The 19,243-nt window shown below is 37.4% G+C and overlaps 1 protein-coding gene and 1 long non-coding RNA gene across 3 annotated transcripts in view; one reads left to right on the top strand and one right to left on the bottom strand.

Annotated features, from left to right (window-relative positions):
- The first annotated feature begins 2,208 nt into the window (after window positions 1–2,208).
- LOC119719440 lies at window positions 2,209–6,608 on the top strand. Its single transcript, XR_005269934.1, has 2 exons — window positions 2,209–3,433; window positions 4,445–6,608. It is a non-coding gene; the product is annotated as an uncharacterized LOC119719440 (long non-coding RNA).
- Window positions 6,152–19,243, bottom strand: part of LOC119719439 (integrin alpha-8-like) — a 73,131-nt gene continuing 60,039 nt past the window's right edge. For both annotated transcript variants that reach the window (XM_038188895.1, XM_038188896.1), the window contains 13 exons: window positions 18,723–18,877; window positions 17,747–17,881; window positions 17,467–17,531; window positions 17,204–17,351; window positions 16,704–16,787; window positions 16,344–16,423; window positions 15,753–15,845; window positions 15,345–15,447; window positions 14,371–14,532; window positions 13,505–13,729; window positions 12,555–12,656; window positions 11,851–11,970; window positions 6,152–11,293 (listed from right to left, as the gene is read on the bottom strand). In XM_038188895.1, coding sequence (XP_038044823.1) covers window positions 11,228–11,293; window positions 11,851–11,970; window positions 12,555–12,656; window positions 13,505–13,729; window positions 14,371–14,532; window positions 15,345–15,447; window positions 15,753–15,845; window positions 16,344–16,423; window positions 16,704–16,787; window positions 17,204–17,351; window positions 17,467–17,531; window positions 17,747–17,881; window positions 18,723–18,877 — 1,538 coding nt within the window. In that variant the 3' untranslated portion in view covers window positions 6,152–11,227. The remainder of the gene's footprint in view (window positions 11,294–11,850; window positions 11,971–12,554; window positions 12,657–13,504; window positions 13,730–14,370; window positions 14,533–15,344; window positions 15,448–15,752; window positions 15,846–16,343; window positions 16,424–16,703; window positions 16,788–17,203; window positions 17,352–17,466; window positions 17,532–17,746; window positions 17,882–18,722; window positions 18,878–19,243) is intronic.

The raw sequence follows: 19,243 nt of genomic DNA, 5'->3' as shown, positions 1-19,243 counted from the left end.
GTAGAACTAGCATGACTGCTGATTAGTTTGGATTTTCTACATCTTCAATGTTTAAACAAAGGGCATCGTTAGTGTAACTTTCTTTTTAAGATAAGGAATGACAATAGCATCCAACATCTAGTCTAACATTAATAACTTTCTACAATGAAGTTAAGGTATTTTGATGGAATTTTAAAGTTAAAACTGACATGACTAGTAGGGTACATAATAATAATAAAGATACAATTTCCAAACTTTTGACCTTCAAAGAAATTGCAAATCACTAACTCGGAAACATTCGCGTTTGAAACTTACCATTTTCAGACATGGCAAAATCAGATCATCTTGCTTGCGGTTCAATCGAAATCTTTACTTGTGCTTGTCCTATATCTTGATGTCGTATCTTGACTTGGAGTTATAGATCAGGGGTGGGAACATCTCCAATGTTAACTGCACTCCATCGCAGAACCGAATCTTGACAATATTGTGCAGAAAAGGTGCCAAAAACCTTGTTCATTTTGGGCCAACATGTCTCTTCCCAAAGCTGCTTCAGTTGTGACTGTTGGTTTAACGGATGATTCAAACTGGCCAGACTCGTACAGCAGTGGAGTTCGTTGGAATGCAAGGTCACGCACAGGGCATACATATGCTTACGTGTAGGCCTAATACGTTTTGGCTATATGGTTTTTTCGCGCGCGGCACTTGGCTCTGGGCCAAGTAGTTATAGTAGGCGCGTGCTGCGGCTCAGTGGAAAAATCTTCAAAATGGACGATATATTTCGGTTAAAACAATGATGATAACGATTGGACATCAAATTTATAACCATCAGCTAGGTGACCATAATTCAACGTCTTTTTTTTTAGTCGTTCAAATTAAAAAGGCGTCCGATAATTTCGTTTGGGAATTACTACGTTGCACATGCATTCCGGTTTAATGACTTTTTTTTATTTGCTGAATAAATTAAGTGCAAAATAGACGTTATATTTTGGTCGAAACCATGACACTGTCGACGTAATGTAAATAACCAACAGCCGACCACAATTCAACGTTGAGTTGCTGAAAAGACGTCAGAAAACGGACGTTATATTTTAGGTAAAACCATGACATAACAATGACGTTAAATATTGTAACCATCCACTGACCAAAAATCAACGTAATTAATTGATTCGTTGAAATGACGTTAGAAAACGGACGTAATATCATGGTTGAAAACATGACCTAATAACGACGTCATATATTATAACCAGCAGCCGACCACAATTCAACGTCGCTTTGTAAGATGTTGAAATGACGTCAGATAATGGACGTTGTGTTTTGGTTGAAAGCATACGACGTCAGATATTATAACCAACAGCCAACCACAATACAACGTCGATTTTGAGTCATTGGAACGACGTTAGAAAACGAACGTAACATCATGGTTGAAAACATGACTTAAAAATGACGTCAAATATTATAACCAGCGGCTGACCATAATCCAACGTCATTTTTGAGTCGCTGAAAAGACGTCAGAGAACTGACGTTATAGTTTGGGTAAAACCGTGACTTAATAATGACGTTAAATATTATAACCATCAAACGACCGGAAAACAACGTCATTATTTGATTCGTTGACACGACGTTAGAAAACGGACGTAAAATAATGGTTAAAAACATGACCAAATAACGACGTCATATATTATAACCAACAGCCGACCATAATTCAACGTCACTTTTTGAGTCGTTGAAAAAACGTCAAAAACGGACGTTGCATTTTAGTCAAAAGCATGACATAAGTACGACGTCGGATATTATAACCGACGGCCAACCATAATTCAACGTCGTTTTTTGAGTTGTTGAAACGACGTTAGAAAGCAAACGTCATATCTTGGTTGAAAACATGACATAATTGCGACGTCGCGAAGGGAAACGCAAAAATAACAATAATACAACGTTGTTTTTCAGTCAGTTGTATAGACGTTGACAAAACAACGTCATACCATGGTTGAAATTACGTTTGGTAATATTCCCGACCAAATTCCAACTATATTTCGACGTTGTTGTTACGTTAAATTCTGACGTTAAATTGTCGACACTAAAGCAACGTCTGGCAGACGTTATAATGACAACGTCGGCTTTTGGTCGACTAAAACAACGTTGTTTTTCGGTTATGTATGGTTGATCCGACGTTGCGACCATAAAACAACCATTATACAACGTCAGTCTGACGGTCGGTGCCTGCTGGGATACTGAAAGCGCGTTGGGGCTGGTATCCTGGGACCTTCTCGTGGTAGCCCTGTTTAAACTGACCTTACCAGGATATTTGACCTGCTCTCAGAAATTGAGTCTATAGTTGCCCAAATGTCACAATGTTTTGGGGAGGAAGCAAAATAAACTATTGCATCAATGAAATCTTTGCATCATTCTGTCATATATTTCTGAAAGTTTGGACCACATTGAAACCTGAAACTTTGCCCAGAAAGAAAGAAATTCAAAACTTCATTTCCTTTAAATCATTCACTGTTTTCACGAAGAGCATGTGGATTTTTAAAAAAAAAATTCAATATGATCGCTAAAGAGGTTTCTCCTATTTTAAAACCGCCAAAAAAATACTTCTTTGCAATATTGTGTGCAGTAAGGAAACTTCACGTGATTCTATGAGAGCTGAATTTTAAAGTGAACCCAGTACTAAGAATTAATGGAAGGTATTAGTGAAAATTAAAGTAAAGATAATTTGTCTCTTTGTCTCTTAAATTCAAGTTTCCTACGTTTTGGCCCTTTCTATTCAATGTGTTTTTCCATATGGACGGGGCGCGCGCATGTGCATGCAGCTGAGAATGTAACAAAGATATGTGGCTCTTCATGAAAACGAAAATCTCAGTCGACCTTCTTTACGCCTTTCTTTGCAATAGGTTTTGTACGTGTTCAAGGGGCCAAAACGTATGTGGCTCTTCGTGAAAATGCAAAATGCATTTATCGAGATCTCTGCCAATAGCATCATTACTGTTATTTGGAAAAAAATGATGTTTTGCTTACAGAAACATGTCCAAATGGTCATGTACAATTTTTTTTTTAAAATAGTGAACAAATCGAAAATAAAAAAAAATGGTTATTTTTGACACGTGGCTCTTCACGAAACCAGTGACGTTTTTTCTCTCATTCCAGGTCTTAACATGCCTAAACACGACTTTCCAAAAAAACTTCCTAAAAAGATTTTCAAAAAAATGAAACAAATTGTGAGGTAACATTTTCAGAGACATAACATCTCGGACTCTTTTTCTCAGAGCAGGTCACGCGAATTTGGTTGATGTATTTCTCCAAGATGTGCATTCAGACCAAAAGACTAATCCTTCTTTTTCTTTGTCATTTGTTGCAGATAATTGATCTGGTCACCTCACGCTGGCGACACACTGACAGACATCCAACAAACTGTCTCAGAAGAATCCTACTGCAGCAACGCAACATTTGATCAAAGGTGAGTTGATCAGCTTGGCAAAATTTGATTCTCACAGAATTCTGTGCTTGCGTTTTCCTGTGAGCAGAGATTTGCTAATCTTGCGATATAAACATACGAATGCTGGAAAATCCCTCACAACCTGTAAAATATGAAAAATACGAGGGCAGACCCTATGCATGGGCAATTCCACACTAACGGGCCTAAAAGTGTGAAATTTGAGAAGACTTTTTAGTTTTGATGATAAAACTAGGATCTTGGTCTCTCAATTTTTGCTGTAAACATTGCAAGCTTTGAACAAATAACCTCACCTGCAAAGGGTAACTGGTTTTGGATTTTAGAAAATACGATGGATATTGTTTTTAAAAGTGTTGCGTACTTAACCAAAGGACAAATATTTTAAATAAAGTCACAAAGTAAGCATAACATTTAATGATCCCCTAATGTTGTCTGATTTAAGAAGATGTACCCTGGAGGAATGCTATCAGTCAAAACCTAGAAAACTCAGAGCCAATGTGAAGAATATGATATTTTTTAATCAGGATTTATACTTATGAACAGACTGGACATTTGTCACAAAATGGCTGTCCCTGTTTGTACGTAACCCTAATCACATTATTACTTTGAAGTCGATGCAAGAACTGTTATATTTGCTTGATAGCAATGCAAAATGGTTGATAATGTCCAATGAAAGTGCCTATTAGAAACTGAATTTGCATAAAGCAGTCAACTCGGATAATTGATAAGATGTCAAAAATTTTGTTTTGCACAAGCAAAGAAACCTAGTTACCGCAGCTTCCTACTTAGTTATATCAAATCATGCTTTGTACAATTATTTTACATTGTGAAATTCACAAGTTTGGGATTTCTGGAGCAGGTTTATTTGGAAGAAATATCTGCTGATCCAAAACGCCATTCAATTTGCCCTCAAAGAAAAATATTCGATCTCAGAATTTAGCCTTAATTAACTTGTGTTAAAAAAAACAAAATTATTTTGTTAATTTGTTCTTTTCCTTTTTTTTTTGACTGAAGGCTCATGGTCCATGCAACGTAGCTGAGTGGCTTAAACACTTAACAAGATGATGATGTTGCCATGGTTACAGCAAGCAAGTCAATTTAAAAACAAAAAATCCGGTCATGCTATTTAATACATTTTATGAAAGAAAAATGTTTAAACTTGTATGTAGTAATTTCACTGACATGTATTTTGTTATCATCTCAATTTCATCTTTTAATGCATGTTCGCTTTATTTTTGATGTTTTTTTTTTTTTAAATTGAAATGTCCTAAATAATTAAATTCTTAGAAGAAGTTACAATAATTTCCAAAAAATAAATACTTTTGTGACTTGTGGCATCATAAACCCTAAGTACATTATTCTAACTGTATTTAGCGCATGGTTTGCGCCAATGACAAAAAAATCCAGCTTTTCCATAAATTCTCAAAAGTAAGGCCTAACAAATATTTTAATAGGTTTATCTTGCATCAAAAGTCATTTTTGGGTCTTTCGAGAAAAAAGTTAAATTTCGACACAATTTGATTCAAAATGCAAGGTTTACCCTTGGCACTTTTTTTCAAATTATCGGCCCAAAAATAATGTTATAACTTTCATAAATGATCAAAATGAGGGGTTAGAAACTATTTCAATATGTTCATCTTATTGGGTCATTTTGGGGTTGTTTAATGAAAAAATTAATTTTTCAGACAATTTAAAGTTAAAATCTATTTTAAAGTACAAATAAATGAGTTTGACAGCATATCTTGCGTTAAATTGCATTTATTCTGTCAGTTGTTTTTTTAATTCACAATTTTAAAAACCGAGATCCTTGCAGTAACTGTTAGTGCTTTTAAATTGCATTAAATGTAAGTTTGGGTTGTTTGGGGATAAGTTAATCAAGGTTAGCCCCTTACCATTTTAATATAAATTGGAACCACAAATTTTGGATATGCTTTGATGTAGCTCGAGGATCATTCAAGTAATCAAATTTAGACGAGCATCTTGTTCCCTGCCTTCATTGGCATATACTGAACGAAACCCAGAAATTTGCATAATGGTATCTTTTTTTTATGAGCAGCTTGTATTTATTTGCATTTGATGAATATGCATTAATGAATATTCATGATTGTTTTGCAATGTTTTAACCTAAGGTTTATATATAAGGTCCGAACACAAATTTATCAAGAAGCAGTTGGCTCAGTAGGACGAGCTCAGGATCCGAACCGGGATGTCCCCGGTTCAGGTCCTGGGCCCGTCCTGAGGAGCTTTTAGACTTTTTCAAAATATATACTATCTTTTCTGACAAAATTGTGCATGGGTAGGACTTGAACCGGGAACCCTTGGGTATGTAGCCTTACACTCTTACCGCTACACCACTGGGTTTTTCTTAAAAAAGTAAGGATTCTGGTAATTAAAACCCTTAGGTTGTTCTGACTTAGTCTCCAGAGAGAGTTGGAGGCTGAGGGGTAGAAGCCTTGGGTCTGGGGTAGGAACTTGGGACTTAGGTTTGGGCTGATCAACTCACTGGGGAATTTACTAGCTGGATGGTTCATACTTATACTTTATACTTATACTTCGGTTTGGGGTAGGAATTTGGGACTTGGTTTTTTTACTTATATTTATACTTAAACATTGGTCAGTTCTAAGGGAAGTATTAAACCTAGATACATAGCTTCGCTGGGAATAAAAAATTGTTTATTTTTCAAGGCACAAGACGGACATAAGAACAAGTGTATAACAGTGTTATTTTGCTTGCCATAGCATGGTTTTCGAATTTATTTCTTCATTAGTTTTTTTTACAAAACAGCAGTAAAAAAATATACATCAATTTACAAACTTACAGTACACTACATGGTAATATGACACTTTCTGTTAACACTTAAAAAAAGTTTTTCCCATAATAGAGCAAATGTAAGACAGTTGCACTGGCCAAAAATATCTCAGATTATTTTTATCACGGTAAATGATAAACAAATTAAAACATACACATCCACCAACATATTTTTTAACATTTGTAATTTATGTAAAATACGCCCTGGTTTCCGGTTGCAACGCCATATTTTCTTGAAATTTCCAAACAAATGGCTTGATCAATTGCAAATTGTCTTGCCATTTTTTTAATTTCAAATTTTGAAAAAAATTCCATATATTAATCTTCAAAATAAGGGCCTAACAACCATTGCAATAAGTTTATCTTGCATTATAAACACTTAAAGGTTATTTTTGGAAAAAAAAAATTTGACTTGATTTTATTTAAAAGCAAGGTTAACCCCTTACCGTTTTTTCAAATTTGGCTAAAAATTGATTTTCTTAATATAGTCACCAAACCTTAAAAATATGGGCCTAACAACTGTTGAAATTGTTATATCTTGCATCTCAAGTGATTTTGGGGAAAAGCTAAGTTAACACAATTTATTAAAAAGCAGGGTTAACCCCTTACCATTTTTTAAAAAAAATTGCCTGAAAAAACAATTTTCTTTTAACATACAAATATTCAAAATAAGTCCTTAAAAACTGTTGAAATGAGTTCATCATGCATCAAAAGTGAAATTTTTCTTGTTTTCGAAAAATTTAATTTTTTGCCGAATTCTATTAAAAAAGCAAGGTTAACCCCTTACCGTTTTTTTATTTTGGCTCAAATGAATTTTCATAGTTATTCACCAAATCTCCAGAATAAGGGCTTGAAAACTATTGAAATGTGTTATTTTTGCATCAAAAGTGATTTTGGGGTTGTTTGAATAAAAGTTGATTTTTGACACAATTTTATTAACAAGTGCAAGGTTAACCCTTACCGTTTTCTCAATTTTTCACGTATAAGGCGTAGTAACCATTGCAATAAGTTTCTGTTGCATTATAAGCACTTTGGGTTTTTTTTTCATGACAGTTAATTTGCGGATATATTTTTTTTAATTTAAAAATGCAAGGTTAACCCCTTACCAATAATTTTTCTTTCAATATTTGGCAAAGAATGCATTTTACAACAGATGTCATAAATTTTCGAATAAAGAGCATAACAACTTGTTCGGTAGGTTTATCTCGCATCAGAAGCATTTTCGGGATTGCTTAGGGAAAAGTTAGTTTTTGACGCAATTTAATTTAAAATGCAAGTTTAACCCCTTACCATTTAAACAAAAACTGCCTGAAATAAGAGTTTCCTAGAGATTCCGATGAAAGCCGAACAACAATTGCTATGAGCTTATCTTACATCACAAGCAACATTGGGTTGGTTTGTTTTGGGAAAAAAAGGTATTTTTGACCCATTTCGATTAGAAATGCATGTTTAACCTATTAAGTCGGATAGATCCTTTTAAAATCTTAATTAAACCTGATCAGTTTTAACAATTGTAGTATAAAAATTGTTTTATAGAAAGACATATTACAATGCATTGCATTAGTTTATATTTATGCTTACAAAAATCTAACATTTCTCTACTAAAATACTTTAATTTTTACGGACAGCTTTTGTTTTAGACTTCTCTATTTTGAGTCACAAGGGCTAATTACAAAGACTTGAAGCTCTACAAATTCAATGCAAAAAAAAAAGATGTTTCAAAAAAGGAAAAATAAAAGCTGGACATGAAAATAAACCTTAATCGCTCAAAGTCAATATGAGATTTAAAAAAGTGGCAAAGAATTGAATTTTTGGACTGAACATCAATTTTAAGAAAGAGAATATGATCTACAATGGACAAAACAATTACAATCAGGTCTAGACCTAGTTTCTCATTGATAGACTTCTAAGACCACTTTTCCCAAACAGCCGACAAACCATGTAACTTAGCTGTGAACGCCAAGAAAAAGGTTGAACACATTAAACCCTTCTTGTAGACAAATTTCAAGACGGCACTGAAACAAAGAATCTTAGAGTTGTCTTAATGGAGAGAATGGTTTTTTAAAATGGGAAAATGAACGGGGAAAAAAAGAAGTCCTGATGTCATAAAATGGCGCAGCACTGCAATGCCTGCTTAGAATCTTGTCTGAAATTCCAACAACACTTTCCAACAAACTGCACCAGACCCTGTCACAAACTGTAGATGAAATGTGCATGGTGTAAAAGAAACGGAGTCTAGGTACCAGATATTATTGTTAACACAGTTTACGGAAGTAGGGCAGTTTATACAGTTTCAGCACTGTACTTTTAGTAGCACTTTTCTTTTCCTCACCAGCTTCGTTTGAGGAAAAAAATCACCACTAATTTATATTTTTCCCGACTGCTAAACTAAAAACTAAAAAATTAAGACTTTTAAACGAATCTCTGGCAACTGAATGACCTGGTAATTGAGTTTGTTAGCAACAATAACAAAACATATCTACACAATAAAAAATCAGAATATTAAGTAATTTATATTTATGCCCTACATGATAAAACACCAAAAAAATTACATTACAACATACATTCGTATCTATAAATATAAAATATTAAAATCACAAAAATTAGTCCTTTTGATTTGCCCTTTCTTCATAAACACAAATGCACATTATCATTCAAACTAACACTTAAGATTTATCAGAAGTACAATTTTTTTTATGAATAAAGTAGGTTATACTGCACTTAAATAGTCTGTTTTGCAGGCTATTTCGGTCATTGATTCGTCTATAAACTGCACCATGGTATCCTGGAAGCCATACCATTTGGGCGAATCAAATAGGTAGTTTCCAGTCGCGTGACTCAAAATGGGAAAACAAATCAGCTAAAAGTTAATTTTAGGGTACCGCTAATCGCAGAAATTTCTGCTAGCCGAAACTATTTCCGCTTCATGGAGACCATAAGCAGTACGCACAGCAGAGAGAACGTTACTTCAGAAGCAGAATTCCGCTCAAAGATTCCACAACCGATATCTTCATGCACGAGCAAGCTTTAGCACAGCTTAATACGCTTAACCTTCCTTTTGTTTGATCAGTCACAGACAGTCAAAAATTCAATCCTGTTCCCCTGCCATGCCTTTTACACAGGCTAGTCACCAACAGTCAGATCATATTTTCTTGTAGGCACTGTGACAGTCAAATTCCATCAACAGACAAAAGCAGGTGACTGGTAGGCACAGCTGGCTTATCAATCTCCTTCAGTCAAAGCATAGCTGTATCAGGTTTCATAACAATCGCAGCCAGTCAATCCTGCTTCATGAAGGCAGGGTGCACTCAACTGTTGAAAGCAGTCACTTGATTTATTTTGACTGCTGGGCTGGCCTTGTTGATATTGCCAGCCAGAGAGTGCGGGTTTAAATTACAGTTGGCCATTTCACCTGCTCTATTCAGTGTACGTTATGTAGTAACCATTAAATCAAAATCGACTCCTTTACAAGTTCACTTCAAACTTCTAGATAATATCACTTTGCTTCTTCAGTATTGCTTTGTTTTTTTATATAAAAAAAGACTACTCTAAAATATACCTCTTCATGATTTTACAAGTCATAAGCCTCCGGATTTTATCTGCAACACTAAACTCAAATTGTTCTAGGTGCAGAAAAATATACATGTACACAACCACAGAAATGAGCTTAACTTGGAAAATATTAGCTTAGCAAGAACAGGGTGCCAGCTAAAATGACATGTAATGGGTATTCCCTTTGACTGGTGCCCGAGCAGATTTTTTGCTTACGAGCAGCTTTGGAGTGTGAACACTGTACAGGGCGAGCGATACTAAGCATGATCCAAATGATTAGTTTAAGAATTCAAAATCTGGTCCAAAAAGCAATTTGCTTCATGCTGCAAGATTATCTACAGAACCTCAGGTCAAAGCGATCATATTTTAATTTTGTTTTCTCAACTAAAACACATCCAGTTTTCACTTCAAAGGTTCTGCTGAAACTTTACCATAAAAAAGATGTAAAAACATGGAAATATAACACACACATTTCAACCAAAAAAAGGTAAAATTTTACTACCACAGAAAACCCAGCTAAAACTGAAGCTCTTTTAAAAAGTTTGGGTGGAATTATTTGGTATAAAAATGACCAACTAGGGTATGTTTTCCTATTTATTTCTGAACATGCTGCAGCAGCTGTATGCTTGAAAAATTGCTGGTGGATGAAATATACAAAATTCAGTCATGTTGTCTGTAGCATTAGTAAATCTGTTCTCGCTTTGTCCGTCACTCAGTTTGTTCCCACACTCACAAACACATAAAACTCTGAACTTCACGGAATTATTTCTCTCAAACATTCAAACCAAACACTTAAACAAATGAATACAGAATGTGGGAAATAAGGTCAACATTTTCAACCTGCAAAAATTCAGCGTAGTACACACAAATCTAAAAAACAAATTCTTCTAAATACAACTTCAAGACACGCTGCTCAACAAGAAAAACAAAAATTACAGTACTGACTAGGAAGTAAACAGTTATAGTGGAAGACTTTTTTTCGAGAAGGCAAATACATCAAAAACAGACGGATTTCAAAAACCTCTTAGAATTTGGTGTGATACACAGAACCGAAAGAAACCGTGACATTCAAAAGATGACGAAATCTCAAATGATGTTATCCCGAGGGGTCGCCTGTTTCACGTTAACAACTTTGGATGACACCCCTTCACGAAAAATTGTTTTTGAGTTTACCATTTGAGAGAGATGCCTTACATTACAAAACCATTGCTCCTTCATGTTGCAAAAAACAAATTACTTTCAAGAAAACACGGTTTTAAGAAATGAGTGAAAGTTTCAAAAACACATTTTACAAATGCATGCATTTGAACAATAATGGTAAAAACTAGTGCTTTTTTTTGGAAGGCATGCGTGCATACGTGTACTTTTTAGTAAAAAATGCGTCAGTATTTGGTAATAGAGTTGTCTAAGTCTTTTGGTGGTCCGTTTCAGCCTCATCATAAATCTGCTCTCTTCTCGTCCGATGCGATGGGTGAGTACTTCTTTCTTTTGAAGAAGCCACACTAGGGAAAGATAAAGAAAGGACGGAAGACACAAGTCAGTTTTATATATGAAACAAAATGGAAGTTGGTCATTTTGCAGGATTGAGGCTATATGGCAAAAATGTGTGGCTGTTTTTGGAGGATGCACTGTGTCAAGGTCCTGGGCCGGACCTTGCGCTGTTTATGCTCAAACGTACATAAATGTAGGCCTATATTATACTTGAAATCCTCTGTTCTGCTCCAGGATGTCACTGGCTCTGCCTCGACATATTGAGTGATTGCCGGAGGATTTTGCAGGATCGAGGCAGACGTTACTCCTCCAAGTACCACATTCACTAAGTAACGGAGGATTTTGCAGGATTGAGGCTGTATGCAATTTGTACATGGAGGCAGTTGGAGGATTTTGCAGGATTGAGGTTGCATCCTAGCAAAACTGCCTGGGGAGTTAAGGTTAAATTTGTAGGGTTTTATTTTACTTTTCAATCAACTTTTGAAGGAAAGTATGAAGCCAAGCTTTTAACATGCCTGTACCTTAAAAAAAACACCAAAGACGTGATTTACCCACGATTGGAACTTACCTTCCACAGCACTAAGATGACAATTAGTAGAAGCAGCAGGCCTCCTATCACGGCAACAATTATAATCCAAATGGGCACCCTCTTTACAACAGGTTCATCGGGGCTTGCTATCGTTGAAACCTGCAAGAAAAAGAAAATACAAATTTGCTTGAGCTTCAAAAAGTTTGGCTAGGCATAATAACGGTAGCGCCAATATCACACCTGAAGGAAAGTACACTTGGGCCCTGTTAGCGGTGCGCGATATTTTTTTTCAAGAAAGTTAGGTCTCGGACTTCTTTTTCCCTTCAATTAAAATAATCCTTAAGATAAATGTGGAGAAGAAAAACAGCAGATGAAAAATGGACATGATTCGAACCAAGGTCTTTTGATCAGAATCTTATCCCACTAACCACTAGGCTACTGTGGTAACCTGACGACAGTAATATGCTGTGACATCATTGTTCTTTCCTCATGAATAAACATAATACTCCTTAGGTTACTGATAAAAAATGTACCTTCCTCTGGGTGTGATTCTGGCTCTACCCATTATAACGGGTTACCAGCAAAAATTCCATGTGGTGCATACTGCATATAGCCGGTACTCGGTATATTTTCAGCTTGGTATGTAAATCTGCTTACTAATATTTTCGGTCTAGCAGAACCATAAAATCATAAAAAAATACATTGGTAATTTTAACTTTCGTCTTGCTGTTAAGTTTCCCTACCTCCATCATGACTTGAGGTAATTCCGGCGGGTCTATCGTGTATGGAAGGTTGATCACCTTGGCAACACCTCGGGAGGAAATCACTAACCGGTCAAAGGTCGTCTAAATATAGACAATGAGAAAACACAATGGACATGATTTTTATGATAAAACAGGTTTAGCCAAGATTCTGAAAATTTGACCTTAAAGGGAGTGTACATCATTGGCTTTTGCTGTAATTTTCAGAAATGAAATATTTGAGGGGTTAGTATAATAGATCAAATATTGTTACACTGACATGTTTGAAGTTTTGTGTTCGGAAATGCTGGAAAAACCAAGAAAAACAAGAATATTCAAGTAGTCTGGTTCCCTGACTCCACTAAAGATAAAGTGGATCAATTTATAGTTGCCAGAAAACTGTAAGGTAAGGAAACCAGTCTAGCTGGCCTGCACCTGTATGAACATGTAACCAATAGCAAACAAAATTTGGACTGAAAAAAAAGGTACATTTGTAAATTTCGAGCAGTAGTTGAAAAATAGTTAGGTTTTTCCAACGATGGTCAGCTGACCACCGTTGGAAATGTATACATCAATACAATTTTCTTGAAAACGACTTCACACCAGGTGCCATAATTTTACAGGATGCTTGAGAGTGTCATTTACCAACATCCTAGTAAGGTATTTCGTAAAAACTTGGTAGTTTTATTTTTCGATGTTTGCAAATGTTGTATATTCCCTTTAAATTCAGACATTGATTTTGAAAGTAGCATTAAGGCCCCCACGATGTATTGACCAATCAGAGATATATGTATGGCTCCATGACCACATTGTCCAGGTTCTTTATAATTACAATTGTGTGGGAAGTAAACAAAAAAAGGAGAGTAAAGTCTGTCACAAGCCAATGTGGCTCATCACAAGCTGACAATCACAGTCGTAGCTCTACAATGACAACGTGTGTCCCAGACACTGACCTCAACCAGAGTGTTGTTCCAGAGCCGGGCCAAGAACCGAATGACTTCGCTCTGTCCACCTTTCAGATGCTGGATGGTGCAGCTGATGGTCAGGCAGTTGCTCGTGGAGCAGTCTGCTGTGTGGACCTGCTGCTCTGGCTGGTCAGCCTGCCGTCGCTGACGTTGTACCTCCACGCTGGCGTTATTGGGGCCGCTCACGTTGTTGGCTTGGTTATTTTCTTCAAGCTGCATTTGTATTTTCAAAGAAATACAACTTGATTTAGAAAAAGGGGTGCAGTTCTATTAGTTTACTCCATCAAAAAAGGTTGGATTTACAGAATGGGGTTAGTTCAATTATTATTTCTATTTTAAACCTGACAGCTGTTTCGTGCATAGGCTAAGTGCAGAAACTTGCTAATTGCAAAAATAACTTGTTTAAAAAAAGGTTACCAGTCCATGTTGTTCATTGAAGATGGTTCAGGGTCGACACCAAGTCATCATATGTCAATCACATGTCAATCACAAGTCCATCACAAGTCCATCACAAGTCAATCACAAGTCCTTCACATGTCAATCACAAGTCAATCACAAGTCAATCACAAGTCCATCACAAGTCCATCACAAGTCAATCACAAGTCAATCACAAGTCAATCGCAAGTCAATCACAAGTCAATCACAAGTCAATCATGACTGGACTTGTGATCGCCTTTAATTGACTCGATCAAAAAATCTACACTAAAGCTGAGCGGAATTGCGATTGAAAATTCATTTGCTACAAACTACTTTTCGTCTAGCACCTCCATCAAAAGCCAAATTTTAACCCAAATCTAGTAAAGGATGGAGTAAAATTGCCGTGACAAATAAAAATGGCGTGATTTCTTTGTTACCGTGAGATTCAGAGGGTTGACTTCACCGGAGACTCTGCATTGACTGCCTGAGCTGGGCTCCACCTTGATGAGATACAGCAAGAAGTTCCTGTCAGCATCCAGCATGGGCCAGGAGACGTCAAAGGTGATCAGGCCGGCGTCACTGGGCCCAGCGTTGCTTACCTGATGAAGGCAACAAAAAAGCCACACAATACCAGAAATTGATTTGATTCTTGATGACTGAATACTGGGAACAAGTCCACGATAGAGATTAAGCTCCCACTAAATTTATGAAGCACCACCTACTAAATACAACTCTTGAACAGAGGCTGAACTTTAGTGGTCCTTTTTGTCATTTTTATTAACTTTTGTGATGCCAATACTAAAACTTGTTCTGAATTTTAATTTATTAAAACAATATCAAAACCTCTAATTCAAAAGTATTATAACTCTGCAATCTATTGTTCCATTAAAATAAAAAGCCAAGTTTTGTTTTTCAGTTATACAGTTTTGCATGGTTTTCTATGAATTTCCTTCAATTTCTTAACAATCCAGTCTTAGGCCAAAAATAAAAAAATACTCGGTCTCTGGTCAGCATGTGCCTCGATTTTAATCATGCGCGTCAACCTTTTTTTTTTTCCAAATTAACACGGAAGCTACAACAGCGCCCTCTATTGCCGCGCCTCCTCAAATATTTGTACCAAGGAGCACCAAGGAATGGGGAAATTGCACCAAGGCACATGATAAAGGGCACCAAGGCAAATTATGGAGGACACCAATGTATAATGAGGACACAAAAAAGCAAAATAGTACCCACCTTGTCTGTACAATACAAGCTTGAAAAAAAAAAAAAAAAACCACCAAAAAAACCCCCCAAAAAACACCGCATCGCCGCATCAATTCCGGAACTTCGGTCTGACCAGAGACCGACTATTTTTTTTTTTTGGCCTTAAAGTAACTTTTTTGTTTGGTCTAGAACCTAGACTTCATCGTACCTCGTAGACATGAACGACTTGGGGCCCTGCCTCACTTTCCTTGATGATCTCGGGGTTGTCGATTCCTTCCGGCGAGTAAGCTACCTGGGCCGGTATCGATCGCCTGAAATCAATATCGAAATTGATCATTGATCAAATTGATGCAAGATTCAAGATGTCCAAGGAAAGAAAATACAAATTGTCAGTCTGGAACCCAATGTCCTGTCATTAATAAAAGCAAACAAGGACTGGAGCCAAATTTGAGAACGCTGTTACCAGACTTTTTAGACAGGTTATTTTTATAAGTTGTGCTCTAAATTACTATGAACAGCACTGTGTTACCAATAGTACTGTTACATCTTCAAATAATTTCACAATGATCAAGAAATTTCGTAACTAATCAGTTGGATTTTCTCTTGAGTAACTTACCCCAGCAGCACAAGGTCAACCTCGGCCCTGACTCCCACTGTGATGTTTACCAAGTTGTCAACCAACTTGTCTGTGGAGGCCTCAACATTTTCACTGAAATGAACCAAAAAAAACACCAAATATGCTTAGTTAATAAACTTCATTTCCCATCCTCCTCCTAGAGTATGTACATGTAGTAGACCCTGGCTCTGGCCAAGCCGACCATGGTCTATTCTACGTAAACAGATTCGGCGAATTATGTACCTAGACTGCCTATGACCTCGAGAAACTGACCAATCAGCAGGCGCCTTCTATGCGTGTGTAATTCGAGCTCCCCGCGTGCATAAAAATCACGCCCACTAGTTAGATTTTTGCATAGGTTGTTGTATTACAAAAACGCGGCATCGAAATTGACCAATCACAATCTTAGTCCTGATTTCAGGATGAAATGATGTCACGCATGCTAAGTTATATCAGACGTTATACACGAGACTTGGCTCCGTGGATAACGGGTGATACTCGGACTACCATCCCCCCCCAAAACTCACCCACCCAAAAACATATCTCCCATTATCATTTTTTTTTTTCAAATTAAAATGTGGATTTCTTCACCTCATTGCAGACATGGCAAATGCCACCGATGACTTGTCGCCACTTAGCTGGAAACTGGAGAACTTCAAGCCAAAATCCACCTGTAAACAAAAAATATTGGAAAAAGCGATAAAATCGCACAGGTCTGAGGGCGCTCTTCTTGAATCATCTGCACACTTGCCCATCAAATGATGAGCAGTAAACATTTGTAGTTAGAGTTAACACCATGTCCTGTTAATTTGTGAACATTTCAGAACATTTTTCCCAAAATAGCTAAACCTGCCAACATTTGACCGAAAATTGTCCAAAACTTGTCCCAAAATATTTCCCAAATTATGGTGTCGTGAAACATAGGGAAAAGATCTTTCTAAAATCTCTCACCTGGTTTCTACCTCTGAGAGGGTTTCCTATGTCACAGATGATGGTGTTCACTTCCGTGTCATCGCTACAGGTCAAGGAATAATCCTGTTTAACGAAAATCAGAAAAGATATTTTGAAAGACAAAAGCTTCTTTTAGACAGAAAGCGAAACTAAAAAAGGTTATAAATGCTTTGAAAGAATGTTGGATACATAATGTATACACGTTTTGAAGAAATTTTGCGTTTTGAAGAAATTTTGCGTTTTAATAAGCTATCGAGAATTTTGACTAACTATATTCTTCAAAAACGGTTGTGGATCTATAGTAGCACATGCCAGCTAACCCTCTCCCTAAACAAAGCTACACTCCCTCACACCCCCTCTCCCCCCCCCCCCCCCCCCCCAAAAAAAAAACTTGATCCACCCCTGCTTCATTGTTTCGAAGCCATTTACTCCTGGAGCTTTTTTAGCTAAAACAAGGTTTCAAGCTGAACGTGAACAAAGCTTTCTGACAATGGGCTTACTTCTTGCTTTCGCTCCACGCGCACAAACTGCACGCCCGTCGGCACGACAACCCTCAGTGTTGCTAAGAAGGCATCCTCCCCCTTGTTCAGCACTATGGTGTTCAGCAAGATAGAATCACCACTGCCAATCACCAGCTCACTGGTAGACCTGCGTGTACAGAATCAAGGGGAAAATATACAGTCACCGGCTAAAAATGAGCGTTCCTTTTATGAGCAGTTTAGGTAAGTTGTCATTGTTTTTATTGTTTATCTACATTACTCACGTCGTTGCTTTCACTTCTAGATCAGGGATGCAGACGTTGTCTGCGCAGTTGTTGTTGATGTACACCTGAAAAAAAGTGAACAAATTTATATAAAAAACAGGTTTTTCAACTTCAATTTGAGTTTGAAGGGTTGAGACAAGGCCATATCAATGATGGTATTTTTCAAAAGAAAATTTATTCAGGTAATTTGTTCCGGTACATTTCGTGTTGCGTAAAGTGCTAAGGGTGGCGAAAATTTCATCCCTAACCACGGGTGAATTTTGAGAGCTTCCTTTCATACCTGCTTCATCGTGACGGAGGAGGATTCCGAGCTCAGGAACGGTTGGAGCTCATAATCTTGATATACGGCATCCTCGGTGTTCAAACCGTACTCCAAGTTGACCGAGATCGGTCGCAGTTTGTCACGAATGCTCGGCTGGAACAGCAAACAGGTTAAAAAAAAAAAACACCATCAAAAATCAATCGGAAATCAGATTGCAAAATGGAACTTCAAGGAAAAGTTACATTTTATGTCTGTGGCTTTAAAATGTTTGGACTAGTAACAATCTGTATTCAAACACACCAACCTGGTGTATGATTGGATTGAAGCAATTGTGACAAAGCATGTTGCCCAAGGACACAATTCCCCGTGTTGGGTTGAAACTAATGTACCGGGAACTGTACTGTAACGATGTAGGCACTGAACCAAAACTAAGAGCTTTTTGGAAAATTATTTTCTGATCTGCCAACCTGCTGATGGAGGTAAAGAGTCCAGCTCAAGGACAACAGACAATTATCATGTTGCAGCCATTTGATTTTTTTCCCATTCAGATCCTCGAACCAAAGCGAGGCTGGAAGGAAAAATAGTCTGGTTCCTTTTTGCACAAAAACATTATCATTTAGTACTGTTATTGGATACAGGGAACATGACTAAAATGGTGGAAGCATGATTAAGGTCTATTGGGATTGTGACACGTCCTCAACGGTGAAATTTGGAAAATATTAAGGGCAATCCGGTTCGTTATACACGCGTGCACACCACGGATTACTAGCGCCCATTGGATAAACGCTCGAGGTGCGCTAACTTCCGATTCCATTCGTGCTATGCTATACCGTGTGAAGTACGCATTGAGATGATGTCACACTAACGAACAGGATTGCCCCCACTGGGATAAATTACTCAAACTAAATTACTAAAAAACATGCAATTTGCTCTTCACACAATCTTGCGTAAATTTTCACACAGCGCCCTCTACTGTCCAGTTCTGGATACCCACCTTGACGTAAGCCATACTGACGCGGCAATATTCACTTTCCTTGGTCAGCTCCATTTTGGTCTTGTCTTGGTTGGTACCCGGCGCTGAGCCCGCGGCGAACAGCGCCCTCGGGCTGACCATCTGGAGAGTGTCCAGAGACAGCGTGTACTGTATCACTGCAGACGGGTCAAAATCAACCACAGAAAAACCAAGATACTTAAATAAAACTGGGAAGTGTGGCCTAGGGCCTAGGGTTTGTGACTCATGATCAGAGGGTCAGGGGTTCGAATCCAGCTGCTGGCCATACGTTGTGTCCTTGGGCAAGCCACTTCACCCCAACTTGCCTCTCTCCACCCAGGAGTATAAATGGGTATCAGCATTAGCTGGGGAGTAACCTGCGATGGACTAGCATCCCATCCAGGGGGAGTAGAAATATTCTCTGTTGTTTCATGCTACTGAAACTGGAGATAAACGCCGGCCTGATGGGCCACATTGGCTTGTGACAGACTTTACTACAACTACTACCCAAATAATGAGATATT

The sequence above is a fragment of the Patiria miniata genome, unplaced genomic scaffold, assembly GCF_015706575.1.
Source record: "Patiria miniata isolate m_02_andy unplaced genomic scaffold, ASM1570657v1 HiC_scaffold_8, whole genome shotgun sequence".
Taxonomy (NCBI): Eukaryota; Metazoa; Echinodermata; class Asteroidea; order Valvatida; family Asterinidae; genus Patiria; species Patiria miniata.
This window is presented reverse-complemented; position numbering and strand designations above follow the sequence as displayed.